The sequence below is a fragment of the Stenella coeruleoalba genome (genome assembly GCF_951394435.1).
Source record: "Stenella coeruleoalba genome assembly, chromosome: 1".
NCBI classification, from domain to species: domain Eukaryota; kingdom Metazoa; phylum Chordata; class Mammalia; order Artiodactyla; family Delphinidae; genus Stenella; species Stenella coeruleoalba.
The window spans coordinates 102,783,746-102,797,109 of record NC_137169.1 but is presented as its reverse complement, the minus strand read 5'-3'; the positions used below and the strand labels follow the sequence as shown (position 1 = coordinate 102,797,109).

At 41.0% G+C, this 13,364-nt stretch overlaps 1 protein-coding gene across 6 annotated transcripts in view; it reads right to left on the bottom strand.

Moving 5' to 3' along the window:
- Positions 1 to 12,368, bottom strand: part of TTF2 (transcription termination factor 2) — a 44,230-nt gene extending 31,862 nt beyond the window's left edge. For all 6 annotated transcript variants that reach the window (XR_013827963.1, XM_079919465.1, XM_079919467.1 and 3 more), the window contains exons 1-4: positions 12,319 to 12,368; positions 12,137 to 12,239; positions 9,710 to 9,796; positions 96 to 162 (exon numbers count right to left, since the gene is read on the bottom strand). Coding sequence is in view for 5 of the 6 variants with exons in the window: in XM_079919465.1 (XP_079775591.1) it covers positions 96 to 162; positions 9,710 to 9,796; positions 12,137 to 12,239; positions 12,319 to 12,346 (285 nt within the window). In the remaining variant the exon portion in view is untranslated. The remainder of the gene's footprint in view (positions 1 to 95; positions 163 to 9,709; positions 9,797 to 12,136; positions 12,240 to 12,318) is intronic.
- Positions 12,369 to 13,364: the final 996 nt, after the last annotated feature.

Below are 13,364 nucleotides of genomic sequence, written 5' to 3'. Positions count from 1 at the left end.
AAGCAGTTTATACTGGACTTCAGGGTCTTTTCAGGTGATCCCACAGATTAAACAATCTTAATAATCAGGTTTGAAAACAGATGAATAATTCCTACCTGCCATGGGATAGTTCCACACCATTGCTTCCCCTCTGCCTTAGTTCTAACACATCGGAAGAATAACCTAATGAAGTATAAAACAGAAATAATCAAATTTGTGAAAATACATTAAAACAAGAGATAAATTTGTTTTTAACCCAAGAAAACATCTTACAATTATTTGATACCAGCTTTCAAAGGTCACTTGAAACCAATTACTCTTATATGTACGACATTTAAAAATCTTTATCTCACAGGATATTTATAAGAGCTGAGAAGTAAAAGGATACAGATGTCATGGTAACCAGAGGGTATTCATAGATTTATTCTTTTAACTCTACAGAATAACTGACATGGGAACACTGATCAGCAAGGACTGCTAAAATCAGAAAAAAGGAGATAAACAGACATTATGTGTCCCTAATGGGAAGCCATAATACTTCCCATAAAGTAAAAACAAACAAACAAACAAAAAAACAAAGCCACGGACTTCCCTGGTGGCGCAGTGGTTAAGAATCTGCCTGCCAAGGCGGGGGACACAGTTTCGAGCCCTGGTCCAGGAAGATCCCACATGCCGTGGAGCAACGAAGCCTGTGCGCCACAACTACGGAGCCTGCGCTCTAGAGCCTGCAAGCCACAATTACTGAGCCCATGTGCCACAACTACTGAAGCCTGCGTGCCTAGATCCTGTGCTCCACAACAAGAGAAGCCACTACAATGAAGAGTAGCCCCCGCTCTCCGCAACTAGAGAAAGCCTGCACGCAGCAACAAAGACACAACACAGCCAAAAATAAATTTAAAAACAAAAAAAAAACAAGCCAAACCAAAACAAACAAAAACTAACCTGAATCTGGTCAAACTTGAATCCAATTACCGATTTACAGGAAATACAAACAACAGAGGAACACATAAAACTAGACCAGGGGATGTAATCTGCAAACTCTTAACAGTGGGAAATGCTATTAAGATAAACAACTTGATTCCTTCAACAAATAAATCACAAGGGAGAAAAAAAGATTGGGGGGAACCTACTTAAGAGACTTAAAAAACCTATCAGTCAACTGCAATCTGTGGACCTTATTTAGATCTTGACTTAAGCAAATGAATAAAAACTACCAAAAAATAAACTATTTATAACATTTATGAATCTACTAGAAATCTGTAATACAACTGGTTAAAAAAAAAGAGTTCATATCTTGTAGAGCTACACACTGAAATATTTACAGAAGAAATGACATTATCTGGGATCTGTTTCCAAATATGGCAGGAGTTGGGGGGTGGAGTGGGTAGGGTATATATGGAACAAGATTAGCCATGAATTGGTGATTGTTGAAGCTCATGTGCTGTATTATTCTATCCTAATTTTGTATATATTTCCAATTTTCCACTAAGAAAAAAAAGACTGAATACAGACTTGCATCCCAGTGCAAGACAGTCCCTGCTCACACAAACACTACCTATACTCCAGCTATCCAGAAATGGCTACCCTGTCCCATCCTCAAACTAAGCCACGCACTCTCCATCCTACTGGACTTTGCATGTGTACCATCTTCCATCCAAAGGATGTCCTCCTTATCCCTATTTGCCCACCATTACCCCATCACCAGCTGTCAAAGTCCTACAGGTCCCTCCACACCTAGTTCAAGACATACCTCCTTTGCAAGGTTTTCGCACATCCCCTGCCCTGTTCATTCATTGTACTGCTTCTCTATTTTTGTTGTATATAGTTGTCGTACACTTGTATCTGCCTGTCTGCCCAACTATATTTTCAGCAACCAGAAGGCTATAACCATATATGATCTCTTCATTCGTAACTAAGCTTCGCCTTTTGTACATAATAGTTAAGTATTGCTGAATTAAACAGAACCTACTGATTTTTTCCTTACCCCAAACGACTTCTCAAAAACATGTAATCAGTTAAATAAGAGCTTTTAAAATAACATATTTTAATTGTTTAAATAGGTAATATACTCAATCAAAAAGTGTAAAATGGCAGTGAAAAGCACCCCCTCCTCATATGTTCTGTTCACATCCCTCCCAGGTAACCATTTTCACTAATTTTTTGTTTGCCTTTCCAGAGATGGTTTTAATGCATATTCAGATCAATATAATATTTTATTTCTTCCTTCTCTACTCAAGGTACTAAATACCTTGCTTGCTTTTTTTTTTTAAACTTAACAATGTCTTGGAGATTCTTCTATAAAAACATATACATAAAGGACTTCCATATATATATATATATATATATATATTTTTTTTTTTTTTTCCCCTACAGCTGCACAGTTTTTTACACAGCTGCAGTTTTCCACTATAAGGATGTTCCATTATTTATTTAACCAGACCCTCTTGATGGGGCCAGTTTGGTTGTTTCCAATTCTTTCCTATTAAAAGCAATATCACAACGAACAACCTTTTGTATATGTCATTTCACATGTGTTTTAATATATCCGTAGGCAACTATCTATATCTCATACTGTGGATTAGAGCCTTCATTGTTTTTCTTCATCAATTAGCTTCTAGGTTTTATTTATTAGTTCTCTTTTTGCTGCTTTCTAACTCATTAAATTTGTTTTACCTGCACTAATTCCTTCTTTCTGCTTTCTTTCCGTTTAATTTCTTGTTCTTTTTCAAACTTCTTAAATTAGTACTGTGATATACAACAGTCATCACAACAGTCTGAGTCCTAACTCAAAAACAAACCCTGAGCAGGTCATGACCCCTCAACGCCATGCTTCACTTGGACATAGAAGCAAAGATAACAAGCCCCAAATGGACAAGTATTCCATAAATGTCAAGTTAAAAAGAAAACAGGACCAGCCCCTCTCATACAAACTCACAGTTTTCCCATTCAAGCTCACAATTTTAAAAAACATGTATTGGTTTCTAATTTTTCTTACTGCAGTAGGATACTATACTGAGCATATAGTTCTGAAAATTTCTGAAATGCCTTGAATACATGAAAATTCAAAGTACTGGCTACCATTAAGGAGTACTACTACTTACGAAAATAAGTCAAGAACAAATTCCTGCTGTTGTTGAAAGTGTATCAAGTACTTGAAACATTTACTGAAAGAATATTTTATAGTATCTGTTTTAAAGCCCACGCCTCAAAGACTTTCAGGAGAAGGGCAAGATTTGGAGAAACAGGGAAGAAAACAACACACACTGCGCATCAACTATGTGCTAGGCACAGTGCAAAAATGCTTCTACTTACATTTTTATTAAAATCAATCTGGGTGGGCTTCTCTGCTTTTAGGATAAAAAGTTTGTTACATTTATTAAATTGTAAATCAACAGAGAAAGCAGTGGAAATATATTCTCATAGAGAAAGCAAATACTGATTCCACTATGAAAAAAGAGCATAATTTCTACAGTATATTCATTAATTATTTTCCAGGACATAGGTTATGAACAATAATGATGAAGAAACCAGCAAGAGGTCATTCAAGGCCAAATCCAAGTCTCAGTTCCTCCACTTTCTCAGTAACCTTCATCAGCCTTAATCTCCTACTGTTAGTCTTACAGTCACAGAAGCATCTGGCATTTGAACACATCCAATATAGCACTCTTATGTGCAGATCGGACTGCTCGCCAACCTCCGTGTGTCTCTTATCCCAATTGTGTCACAGGGACTTTAGAAATATGGGTTCACATCTATATATGCAGCAATGCAGAAACATAAAGCTGGATTTCTACCTCATTCTTTTACACAAAAATTCAAGATGGAACAAAAAATGTAAAGAATGAAACTGTAGGACTTCCCTGGTGGCACAATAGTTAAGAATTCACCTGCCAATGCAGGGGACACAGGTTCGAGCCCTGGTCTTGGAAGATCCCACATGCCGCGGAGCAACAAAGCCCGTGTGCCACAACTACAGAGCCTGCGCTCTAGAGCCCGTAAGCCACAACTACTGAGCCCGTGTGCCACAACTACTGAATCCCGAGCGCCTAGAGCCTGTGCTCTGCGACGAGAAGCTACCACAATGAGAAGCCTGAGCACCACAACGAAGAGTAGCCCCCGCTCACCACAACTAGAGAAAGCCCGCACGCAGCAACAAAAACCCAACGCAGCCAAAAATAAATAAGTAGACAAATGTATTAAAAAAAAAAAAAGAATGAAACTGTAAATGTTCTAGGAAAAAAATGGAGATGAATATTTTTGTAATCCTAAAGTGAAAAGGGAATGACAAAATCCTGCATCTGAGAAAGGATTTAGTAATTTGACTACATAAAAGTATTAAACTTCCATATAGTAAAAATACTATAGGTGAAATTACAAGCCAAAAGGCAAACTGGGGGGGCTTCCCTGGTGGCGCAGTGGTTGAGAGTCCGCCTGCCGATGCAGGGGACACGGGTTCGTGCCCTGGTCCTGGAGGATCCCACGTGCCGCGGAGCGGCTGGCCCCGTGAGCCATGGCCGCTGAGACTGCGCGTCCGGAGCCTGTGCTCCGCAACGGGAGAGGCCACAACAGTGAGAGGCCCGCGTACCGCAAAAAAAAAAGGCAAACTGGCGAAAGTAATTTCTACACATATTACAAAGGGTTAATATCCTCTCCACACAAGGATTACTTCTATGATACAGCGCAGTGCACGACACTCTACAGCACCTAGTAAAAGTCCTGGCTTTATTGAGTGGAGTTCTTCATGGGTTGCTGGGCCTGAGGTCCTTCTGCATGGGTCTGGTTCATGCCCAAATGCCTCTCCGTCATCAGCCTAAGTAATCATCACTGGGTTAAATAACCTGCATGTCAATTCTACCCAGTAACCAACCATACAAGGAGTTTCCTAGACATGCAAAGATTCAAGTGGTATGAAAAATGAAGTATTTTGAACATCCCACTACAACCAGTTATTTAAAGAACTAAAATAACTGGTTGGTTTTACCCAACTACAGACAAAAGAATATTACCATCTATTTTGACCCCATATCCTTGAGAATGAAAGCTAAAAGAGAGAGAGAGAGGGGAGAGAACATGAACTCAGGAGCTGGATGACAATGTCCAACATCTGTATATCAACGTGTGCCACATCATTAACGTCAAAGCAAGGGTTGTTCCCTCTGGTTCTACCGAGGGACTATCATAGTTTTCTTTAATGCCCGTAAACTGGGCATTAAAAATGCTCATGGCTGAGGGTCAGTCAAACGCTGGTGAGTGGTACCATCTGGTGTTTAGTTAGAGAACTACACACAAAAGCGGTTTTACTCCAAGGTACCAAAAATGCGCATCTTAGTCCTACTTTGGTTTATACCTCCCCTGCATTACTCTGCTATACCTGTCTCCTGGCTAGGTTAAGCGTTAAACATAATGGTATTAATTCAAGCATGTAAAGTACTTTAAGTTCCTGAAAAGAAAACCCAGTTTTGGGGAAGGAAAGGCTGTACTCCCTGACATCATTCTCCAGAGTATAGGGGTTCTGGCTAAATGCCTTACTGTCTGCTAAGGAAGTCATCATCCACAGACACATTAACTATTTCTTTTTAAATTTCCAGCCTGTACCACCTATCAGGGTACTTGTTGGATTTTTTGCTTTGTTTTTAATTTGTTGAGTGTTGTAGAACTGTATTTTATTTGTCCTAAAACAAGCTTTTTAAAGCTCTAGTAAGTACCTCCTAATAAGTGTTCTAGATCTGGACTAAAAGAAATACATTCAAGCATTCTTTTTCTATTTTTAAAATAATGATCACCTCTCAGCCTCATCTACCTAGTGTGAAGAATATTAGAGACAAGTTCTCAAACTTCTGTCTTCAGCTTAGACCTTTCTTCGGAGCTGCCCACTCACTTTGCTAGCTGGTTTCATACATACGTAAGACACAATGAGTCCAAAGCTGTATGTGTTAGCCATCCTCTACTGATGTTACCTTTCCTTCCTTGTCTTGCTTAATGGTAAACTCATCATCCATACACCCAACTAGGCAACCATTTCCTGAGCACTGACCACGTGCCGAACGCCAGACTAAGTGCACCACACACACGGCCTCAGTGAACCCTCACAACTGAGTGAAATCGGGGCTCCCATGACCACTGTCCCAGCTGAGTAAATGGAGGAAAGAACATGCTTAAACATGCTTAAACACCCTACCAGGAAACGTGCCGTATCCATTTCAGCAAGTGTTCTCCAGTCTAAGTGCACCCAACTCCACTGCCAGGGCTTCAATCCAAACCCATCTTTCACTTAGAGAAGGTGGGTGTGCCTGGAGTTGGTTAGACCCAGGCTCAAATCCCAGTGATGCCACATCATAACCATGGTACCTCAGATTTCTTCTCTAACCTCTCTAAATGTTTCCTCATCTGTCTATACAACAGGGATATTGAAACCTCTCACAGAAGATTCTATGAAGATAAGAGGTAAAGAATATGCCACGTAGTAGGCATTCAATAGCAACTATTAGTTCAGTGGGCTCCGTGCCTCCACTGCCTTCACTTCCTAATCTAACTTCCATAGTGCTTCTTTTAATGTAAATTGAATAAAGTTCTTCGGCGTCTTCCTACCACATAGAACAATATCTCTGTATGATTCAGGGCCCCCAGTAGTGTGTAAAGGAGAACATCCTAACTTCACGTACTAGAGGCTTACTGGCACCACTGTACTAGCAAAAAACAACAGAAAAGTGAATTTTTAAAAATTCCATTTATAGGGAATTCCATGGCGGTCGAGTGGTTAGGACTCTGCACTTTCACTGCCAGTGGCCAGGGTTCAATCTCTGGTTGGGGAACTAAGATCCCACAAACCGCATGGTACAGCCAAAAAAAAAATTCCACTTACAACAGTGTCAAAAAACATTAACACTGAGGACTAAATTTAACCAAAAGGGTATAGTACTCTATAATGAGAACTATTCCGTAATGCTGAAATTTTAAAAGTCATAAATAAATAATATACCATGCTCATGAACTGGAAGATCAATATTGATGTCAGTTCTCCCCAAACTCATCTATATAGGTTCAATGAAATCCCAACTGAGTTTTCTGAGGAAATTTTAAAAGTCGATTCTACATTTTATATGGAAATGTAAAGGACCTAGAATAGCCAATCTTGAAAAGGAAAGTTGGATTCACACGACCTTATCTGATCTTGTCAGGCAGGATAGGCAAATAGATCAATGGAAGAGCTTAGCAAGTCCAAAAACAGACCCACACGTGGTGGTCAACCGATTTTTCAACAAAGGTGACAAGCGTTTCCACGGGGAAAGGAAAGTCTTCAAAAAATGGTGCTGAAACAATTGAATAACCTTCATTCATTACTATATGAAAAATTAAATGAACCTCAGTTTGAATCTCATGAGGTACCCCAAATTATTGATAATATGAGGTAGAGCATAGACTAAACAAAAAAGCCATTAAAAAAAATATAAAACTTCTAGAAGAAACCACTGGAGAACTTTATGATCTTGAGGTAAGCAAAGATTTCTCAGAGAACACAAAAAGCACAGACCATAACAAAATGATAAATTGGACTTCATAAAATGAAAAGCTTCTGCTCCTCAAAAGATAGTCAAGAAAGTGAAAGCCGCAGATTGGGAGAAAACATTCACAACCCATATATCCACCAAAGGACTTCTACAGAGAATACATAAAGAGCTCTCTCAGCTCTATAACAAAAGACAACTCAATTTTAAAAATAGGCAAAAATCCCCCAAAGTCATGCTGTATGATTCCAGGTATGTAACATTCTGAAATGACAAAATTTTAGAGCTGTAGATCAGGTTCATGATTGGCAGGGGTGAACAGGGGGAAACGAGGAAGGTGGATGTGGTTATAAAAGGGCAACAAGAAGGATCCTCCGGTAATGGAACCACTCAATATCTTGACTGCTGTAGTGAATACACAAAACTACACTTGATAAAGTTGTATAGAACTAAATGTATGTGTACACACACAAATTAGTACAAGTAAAACTATCTTTACAAATGAGATCAGTGAATTATCAATATAAATATCAATATCCTAGTTATGATATTATACTAAATTTTGCAAAATGTTACCATTAGGTAAAGTCTACAGAGGATCTCTCTGTACTGTCAATATTTCTTTTAATTGCTTGTGACTCTACAATTATGTCATTTAAAAATTTCAATTTAAAAAATGGGCAAAAATTTTAAACAGATACTCCATCAAAGAAGATATACAGAAATGGCAAAAAACCACATGAAACAAAATGGTCTTCATAAATGGTATTCAAAATGGTATTCATAAAATGGAATTCAACTGGGCAATAATAAAGAATGAATTACTGGGGACTTCCCTGGTGGCGCAGTGGTTAAGAATCCGCCTGCCAATGCAGGACACATGGGTTCGATCCCTGGTCTAGGAAGATCCCACATGCCGCAGAGCAACTAAGCCCATGCGCCACAACTGCTGAGCCTGTGCTGTAGCGCCCGCGAGCCACAACTACTGAGCCTGCACGCCACAACTACTGAAGCCTGCATGCCCTAGAGCCCGTGCTTTGCAACAAAGAGAAGCCACCGCAATGAGAAGCCCGCGCGCCGCAACGAAGAGCAGCCTCCGCTCGCCACAAGTAGAGAAAGCCCGTGCGCAGCAACGAAGACCCAACGCAGCCAAAAAGTAAATAAATGTATTTTAAAAAAATGAATTACTGATACACACAACCACATGGATGAATCTCACAGATACTGTTACATAAAAGCCAGATACAAAAGAATACATACAGCATGAATCAAAACAATGACTGGCTACAGTGGGTGGGGGGATTAACTAGAAGGGATCCAATGGCACTTAATGGGGTAATGGAAATAAATATTCTATATTTTGACTGGGATCTTGGTTATAAGGATGGGTATATACCTTTCTCAAAACTCAACCGGTTGAACACTTAAAAGAACTGTGCATCTTACTGCATGCATAACTCAGTTAAGAAATACAGTAGTACAGGCAGTTTTCAGTTATGTAAAAGTTGTAAAGATGGTACTTGAATGCCTATACTTGGGGGGAAATATTGATCTAGAATATATAAATTCCAAACTGCACAGAATATCATATAAAAACATTACATCTGGCCCCTGCCTTCCTGGCCAACCTTATCTTCTGAAGTCTCCACTCAAATATATGCTAACTACTGAACCAAATGCTTGCAATTACTTCATGCCCCTGTACACTAATGCAGGATACTGATCTGTTAAATATGACCTCTTTTTTGCCCCTAGCGAATTCCTACTTATTTTTCAATACTCATGACAAATATCTGCCAGCTATATAGACTTCTCTGCCCTTTCTCTGAGTTCCCATAAAAGGGAAACTAGCATTTATTGAGTACTTAACATACATTAGACATTTTTACACATTACCTCGTCGTACTACCAGAATGAGAAAGTTGACGAGTTAGTACAAGTTAATGACCATTGGTGGGCTGATGTTAAATTCGCTACTTGAGAGCTGGAGAGGGAGGGAGGGAGAGCAGTTTATCCAGAAATTAACCGGAAGTCAGGCTTCTCACATTAACCAGTAGCTCAGAAGTCAGGAAGTGACAGCCCAAAAGGTATTCAATATATATAGAAATACCGTTTGTTTTTTAATGACTTTTAAAGAATAGTCAATCCTAGGAAAACACCTGACTGTAACCCCACCAGGCCAAGCAAAACAAAAATACACTTAGCTGTTCCTTTTAGACACTTACCTGTATTCTTTCTTGCCCTGTGATAGAAACAGACCCTGAAGCTCTACCGCAAAGTCCTCATGCAATAAACAATGAGAAACAGGAATGCTAGAGGGAAAAAAAATTGAAATTTTGTTTTAGGAGGCAAAGAATAGAGGTCAATATCCTAAAATTAAATCCAGAATATGGGTTTTAAACTTAAGGGTCCATGTATGACCTCTACTGGGTTTGTAAATCCCCCACACTTTTATGTCTATGTGCATTCCTCTGGGGAAAGGGCCCACAGCTTTCATCTCTTCTCATGCCCCCAAATAAAATATGACAGTAAATATACCTATCTTTTTCCTGAGGACTCAAGTTTAAAATGATACTGTGCTATGTGACCACTATACTGCGATACCTCCAAGCTGTGAATTTTCCCCAGGTTCTTCCATCATCCTTCTTCCTGATAACCTGTTTGCTGTCACTCAGTGTTGTTCACATGCCAACTCTGCAAACACACTCTACTAATTTGCTTCATGCTTGGTTGGCATAAGTTCAACTCCTCCCTTCCAACTTCTTACTATGAAAGAATTTATGTATAACATTTGAGAGTGAAGATCTAAAGTAGTCTCACATGACCTGTGACATTTTCTTTGTCTTTTTGCTTATATTCTGGTTACTAGACATTCCAAAGAGGTCGAATTTATCAAATAACCGTCTTCATATCAAATATTATTGTACTAGTTTGTATAGCAATATGTTCTTATAAATGGTAAGCTATATAAGGACATTTTTCTCTTCACTTAAAACCAAATCTTATGCTTCTATTAATGTTTAACTCCTACAAATCTGAATGTGCTTTCATGTCTCATGAAACTTGAGCTAGGTACTGAACCTAAGAAGCTCCATATAGATATCAGAAATTAAACAGTAAACTCTGCCATAATGATATGGTGTTGATAGCTTGAGTATTTTTTTTGGTCCCTTCTAAAGATTTAACACTGATTTAAACAGAGTCACTTTGTATTTAATTAAATTGGATCCCAGTAATTTCTTTCAAATGTAAAAACTTATTAGAAGGCTAAGAAAATATTTTCTCTAAAAATTTATTTTCTAAATCTGAAAAAGGGTAAAAATCTTCAACTTAGTTTCAAAGCATAACAAAAACACAAATCATCTAAATCATTTGGGGGAAACATGAGAAGTTAATGTATGTGTTGAAAAAATACTTTATTTTCTAGTATTGATATCCATTATGTGCCTTACATATGTAGAAAAATACCTTTTCTAAACCAAGTAGAAAGCAGGAAAAATGCATAATGATGTGACAGTTTAAAATTTCACATAGAAACTGTGGACACTTGGTACTGTGAAAACATTAACAACACTTTATGAGAACAGTATTAACTTTCCTCACTTCAAAGAAGATGCTTAATATTTCTGGGTCTCAGCCTTCACCTTCGTAAAAAATTAGACTGCTGAATCAGATTTCTGATGTTTATTTCAGGATTTCTGATGTTTCTTTCAGCTTTAATCCCTAAAGTAATTTGTTTCTTTGGAATATCAATCTCACCACTTAAATGCAGAGAATACTATTTTTAAAGGGGGCTGTTAATCTGACTACCAGAGTGTTCTAACTTCAAACATTTAAAAACCAGTTGGAGGGCCTCCCTGGTGGCGCAGTGGTTAAGAATCTGCCTGCCAATGCAGGGGACACCGGTTCGAGCCCTAGTCCGCCAAGATCCCACATCCTGCGGAGCAACTAAGCCCATGCACCACAAGTACTGAGAGCCCACGAGCCACAACTACTGAGCCTATGCGCCACAGCTACGGAGCCTATGCACCACAACTACTGAAGCCCACGTGCCTAGAGCCTGTGCTCCACAACAAGAGAAACCATCGCAATGAGAAGCCTGCGCACCGCAACGAAGAGTAGCCCCCGTTCTCCCCAACTAGAGAAAGCCAGCGTGCAGCAACGAGGACCCAATGCAAACAAAAATAAATAAATAAATAAAATTTTTAAAATAAATAAATAAAAACCAGTTCGGCCTAAAACTAGTGCAAAGCTGGCACCAGTTAATTTCTGCTATGCCTGTATGCCTCACTTAAATGGGAAGGGGGTAATGTTCAAGCAGGAGAAGGGAGGGTCAAGGCCTGACTGGTGAACAGAAACCCAGAACTGAAAAGGACCAGAAGGATCCAGATGTAGCCAATCCTCCATGTTATAAGGGAGGGAATTGGCGGCCCAGAGAGGGAAAGTAACCAGCCTTGGGTCACACAGGAAGCAGTGGCGGAGCGTGTCCCTAACATGCCACGCTTTCCTGGGATTACCAACTACTTAAAGGGCCCTGGCTCCGCAGACCAGGGGTCCCAGCTCTCCTAGTCCTTGTGGGAAGCGGGGAGCCGGAGACTCCTCCTGGGAGGCCACGCGCAGTCGCAGGGAACCGTGCCCAGCTCGAGACCTACTCGGTGGCCCGCACGAAGCTGCATGTGTCCGCCGGGCACACGTAGAAGCTCTTTCCTTTATTCGGGCCATCTCGGACGCCGGTCTTCAGAAAACATAAGGTCCCTGAGGAGAGAAGGTCGACAATGATTACGCCACGCTAGGCTGACAGACCCTGAAGGACCCTACCACCCTGACCTCCTACCGTGCTGTGGACACCCAACCACTTCCATCCCACTGCTTCTTTCCTCTTCCCCGAAATCACCCCCACCCCCAACGCCTGCTTCCGCCTTTTACTCCGCCCTCCTCATTCAGGAACCAATTGTCACCCACCTCCTGTAGTCTTAACCCCCATAATTCACCGCCGCGGCCTTAGCCCCACCCACCCTAGCTACAATCAGTCAATCAGACGGGGAGTGTGCTCACCTCCAACCTAGGCTCGCGGCGCGCCGAAATCAAAAATGAGGCGAAGGGGCGGAGGGGGGAACCTGGTCTGGTTGGTGGGGCGTGGCTGGTGCTAGAGGGAGGCTTGGGGGCTGGCAGGGCTTCCGGGCCGAGGGAAGCTTTGTTTTGCAGGTCTTGGAAGACGAAAGAACAGGACAGTGAGCGGGACTACTCTAGTGTATATTCATTTAAGATCTAGAGGCGGCCCTAGAGGAAGCAGACGTTACAAACTCCTCTGCAAAGAAAGCTGCCTTCTCCCGGAAGCCAAGAGCGCCTGGAGCTTCGCGGTCATCTGCGAGCCGGGGCCTGGCGCTAGTGGGCGCTCTGCCTCCGCGAGGGGTCACTGGGGAGGGGAGGAGACCCTGAGAAGCGGCCACCGCAGGAGGAGGCACTGGATTTGCAATTTAGGGGCGAGGGGCGGGGCGCGAGTGAGGGCTGATGGGGCGTCCTTTAAAGCTGCAGGATGAACTGGCAAATCTATCGTAAAGCCGGCATAAAGACTAGGGCTACACAACACAAAGCGCTAACCCATACATATCTCTCTTGACAACCTGGTGACATGCGCAGCATTTTAAGGACCCCCGACACTCATAGACGTTTGAGTGACTCACCCGAGGTCAGAGAATTAGCGAGTGGGCCGTCTGCCGACGGGTGCCCAGGGGACAGCGCCGCCTCCTCTGTGTACTCAATGTTCTCTAGGCGCTCGGTGTAGGAGACCTGAGTTAGAAATGTTTCAAAGTGGAAACAACAGGAGAAATAGATTGTCTTTGGTGAAAGGGAGTTTTATTTTGCACACTTTGTATTGTC